Below are 4465 nucleotides of genomic sequence, written 5' to 3' on the forward strand. Positions count from 1 at the left end.
GAAAAACGGACTTTTATTTTTCACTCAAAATATCGGTTTTCTGTAGGAAATAAAAGTGATCACAGATTTCGATTGTTTTTGCTGTATCTCTTATAGTTTTCGAAAAAAACGGACTTTTATTTTTTCACTCAAAATATCGGTTTTCTGTAGGAAATAAAAGTGATCACAGATTTCGATTGTTTTTGTTGTATCTCTTATAGTTTTCAAGAAAAACGGACTTTTATGTTTTCACTCAAAATATCGGTTTTCTGTAGGAAATAAAAGTGATCACAGATTTCGCTTTTTTTTGCTGTATCTCTTATAGTTTTCGAGAAAAACGGACTTTTATGTTTTTACACAAAATATCGGTTTTCTCTTATAGTTTTCAAGAAAAACGGACTTTTATGTTTTCACTCAAAATATCGGTTTTCTGTAGGAAATAAAAGTGATCACAGATTTCGCTTGTTTTTGCTGTATCTCTTATAGTTTTCGAGAAAAACGGACTTTTATGTTTTCACTCAAAATATCGGTTTTCTGTAGGAAATAAAAGTGATCACAGATTTCGCTTGTTTTTGCTGTATCTCTTATAGTTTTCGAAAAAAACGGACTTTTATGTTTTCACACAAACTATCGGTTTTCTCTTATAGTTTTCGAAAAAACTGACATTTATTTTTTCACTCAAAATATCGGTTTTATGTAGGAAATAAAAGTGATCACAGATTTCGCTTGTTTTTGCTGTATCTCTTATAGTTTTCGAGAAAAACGGACTTTAATGTTTTTACACAAAATATCGGTTTTCTGTAGGAAATAAAAGTGAACACAGATTTCGCTTGTTTTTGCTGTATCTCTTATAGTTTTCGAGAAAAATGGACTTTTATGTTTTCACACAAAATATCGGTTTTCTCTTACAGTTTTCGAGAAAAACGGACTTTTATGTTTTCACTCAAAGTATCGGTTTTCTGTAGGAAATAAAAGTGATCACAGATTTCGCTTGTTTTTGCTGTATCTCTTATAGTTTTCAAGAAAAACGGACTTTTATGTTTTCACTTAAAATATCGGTTTTCTGTAGGAAATAAAAGTGATCACAGATTTCGCTTGTTTTTGCTGTATCTCTTATACTTTTCGAGAAAAACGGACTTTTATGTTTTCACTCAAAATATCGGTTTTCTGTAGGAAATAAAAGTGATCACAGATTTCGCTTGTGATCACGGTATTCTTTTATAGTTTTCGAGAAAAACGGACTTTTATGTTTTCACCCCAAATATCGGTTTTCTGTAGGAAATAAAAGTGATCACAGATTTCGCTTGTTTTTGCTGTATCTCTTATAGTTTTCGAGAAAAACGAACTTTTATGCTTTCAAAAAAAAATATAGATTTTCTCTTATAATTTTCGAGAAAAACGGACTTTTATGTTTTCACTCAAAATATCGGTTTTCTGTAGGAAATAAAAGTGATCACAGATTTCGCTTGTTTTTGCTGTATCTCTTATAGTTTTCGAGAAAAACGGACTTTTATGTTTCCACACAAAATATCGGTTTTCTCTTATAGTTTTCGAGAAAAACGGACTTTTATCTTTTCACTCAAAATATATGTTTTCTATAAGAAATAAAAGTGATCACAGATTTCGCTTTTTTTTGCTGTATCTATTTTAGTTTTCGAGAAAAACGCACTTTTATGTTTTCACCATTTCATGAATAGATACAAATTTATTTTTTATAACAAACAAAGCATTTTTCGGAACAATTATTTTCAATTATCGCCAAACAGTTAATACCTAATTTTCGAAAGATGCATTTGAATTGCATATAAACAGATTTTCTCCGAATTAAGTAACACGATTTTTTGTAAACATACATTTTTATTAAGTAATTTGATTAAAGTTAATCAGAGGTGTTAAAACGAGATAAATTTTCGAAACAATTATTTCAATCAAAAGTCATGGCTACTAATTTTCAAAACTTGTTAACTCTACAGTTTGTCCAGCCTATAATTCTCAGAGTGATTATTATTAATCTCTTTATAACTGTTTTCAGTTTAATTTAATCTATGAGAGACATAAGTTTGTCAGAAAACAAGCATAAGTCTTCTTCTATAATGGTAAATATAGATTATTAATAATTATTATATTTAAATTATTGATAAAATAAGATAACCACATATACATATATAATAACATACGATCATACGTATATATTTTAAATATAGCTACTAGCAATTCTAACTATCTATAATAATTATCTGCACACAATTCCTTTTAATTAAAATATTACTTTGAAGTCTCGTGTCATGTGTTTAATATATCCGAACATATTAAACACATGTCTGCGTTTAACATCGTAATTTTAATTCTATTAAAATTTATGACATTTTATTTGTTTTGTTTAAAAATAGCTAAACAAATTAATAAACAACTTTTTTTCCACATAGTCCTTCTAAGAATTTTTTTATATTGCTGAATTAATTATTTAATTTTATGTTAACAAATTGTTATTTTATGTAAGATTAATTAACTTAATATAAAAGTAAGTCATTTAACTTGATTTAGAATAAATTTCTAGAATAGTTCTAGTTCAGTTTTAGTTCAATTCTAGTTCAAGTTCAGTTCTAGTTCAGTTCTAGTTCAGTTCTAGTTCAGTTCTAGTTCAGTTCTAGTTCAGTTCTAGTTCAGTTCTAGTTCAGTTCTAGTTCAGTTCTAGTTCAGTTCTAGTTCAGTTCTAGTTCAGTTCTAGTTCAGTTCTAGTTCAGTTCTAGTTCAGTTCTAGTTCAGTTCTAGTTCAGTTCTAGTTCAGCTCTAGTTCAGTTCTAGTTCAATTCTAGTTCAGTTCCAGTTCAGTTCTAGTTCAGTTCTAGTTCAATTCCAGTAATATTCTAGTAAAATTCTATTTCAGTACTTGTAAAGCTCTAGTTCAGTTCTAGTACAGTTCAGTTCCGGATTAGTTGTAGTTCACATAACTAGGTAATTTCCATCTCTCCTTTAACACAAGAAATTAAAAGTCGTGTGAAAAGATATAGAGCAAAACGAAGGAAAATTGTTGAAAATTTGTTAGCACTATTAAAGATTTACAGGTTTAAGTTTTTCTAAAAAAATTATATACTTATATTTTATCTTTGTAATGACAATAATTAAAACCACAAATAAACAAACTTAAGTTTAGAAACAAATTCTATTATATTAAAGTATGTATTAAAATCAGCTGGGATATACATACTATGTATATCTTGTTGCATTCATATCCAACAGCTGTCATAATTAATAAAGTTTAATAGTGTCGGTTAAATGATCAATTAAATTTTAATTTATTCTAATTATTCCGGTTTAAAAATGTTAATTTGTATGTAAATACATACATGCATGAATGTTTGTGTTTTTAATTTGTAATTATATGTATACGTAGCTATTGAACGTCATTGTTTGTCAGTTTTTAAAATCAGTTATTTTAATATTTTTTTCCTTTCCATATTATTATTGTTATTAAATTCTCTTTATGAAAATAAAAACCACAATAAAAATTATTAAATATATCTTTGTTTTATTATTAATTATGAAAACAAATGAATAAACACAAAACGGAAATACTTAAATTCAAAATTAAAATTCAATTGCTTGCTTTTAGATATGAATAAAAAATATTCATGTTTCATTTTAAAAACTATAAAATACTTAGAAATATATATGTTATTTAAAACAAATAAATAAAAATTTATTAAATTTATTTTTAAATGTTTTTATTTTATTGTTTTAAATATTGTACTTGTAAACATATGAAAATAATTAAAATATAAATAAAAGATATTCCAGGGTTTTACCTGTGTGTTAAAAATAACAAACATAGAAAAAAATATTATACAATCCATGACGTCTTAAAATACTTTTTTTAGATAATTATTTATTTGTATTTTAAAATTCACAATGAATAATTTGGCATATAATTAGAATTATATTATTGCCTCAGTATAGTGAGCGGCTCTAAGCGAAAATGCTATAAACTTTTATTTGATGAAAATTTATAATTTAACTTTTCAGTTGCATGCTAGTAAATACCATATTGCTGTGGGTAACTGGTGTCTGTGAATGCCGAACATTGCTTTAGTTTATATGTGTGTTAATATTTTTGTTAATACATCTTATAAATCCAAGTTAAATTGTAATTGTTTCTTAACAATTAGAGGCACGCTAAGTATTTAATGTTTCCTTCTCCCTCTACTTAAGGAATTTATTGTTTTATTACACGATTTTATTTAATTTTATTGATTTTTAGGCATTTTAAAATTTATATATTTTTTATTTTTTTTAGCAAACTATTTGCTTCGTTTTAGTGGGGAAGGTATTACAGATGGGTACCTTAATGTCTGGCCATCGGACATGGTCCTCTCTTTTGTGTAACCATATAGTCGATAAATTGTTCTGTGGATAGATAGATATATAGATAGATAGATAGATAGATAGATAGATAGATAGATAGATAGATAGATAGATAGATAGATAG

At 26.4% G+C, this 4465-nt stretch overlaps 1 protein-coding gene across 1 annotated transcript in view; it reads right to left on the minus strand.

Annotated features, from left to right (window-relative positions):
• Window positions 1-2017: 2017 nt before the first annotated feature.
• LOC111676126 (keratin, type II cytoskeletal 68 kDa, component IB-like) overlaps window positions 2018-4465 on the minus strand; it is a 4544-nt gene continuing 2096 nt past the window's right edge. Inside the window, exon 3 of the mRNA XM_046947045.1 lies at window positions 2018-2067. Within this exon, the coding sequence (XP_046803001.1) occupies window positions 2018-2067 (50 nt within the window). The remainder of the gene's footprint in view (window positions 2068-4465) is intronic.

This window comes from Lucilia cuprina, chromosome 3 (genome assembly GCF_022045245.1).
Source record: "Lucilia cuprina isolate Lc7/37 chromosome 3, ASM2204524v1, whole genome shotgun sequence".
Taxonomy (NCBI): Eukaryota; Metazoa; Arthropoda; class Insecta; order Diptera; family Calliphoridae; genus Lucilia; species Lucilia cuprina.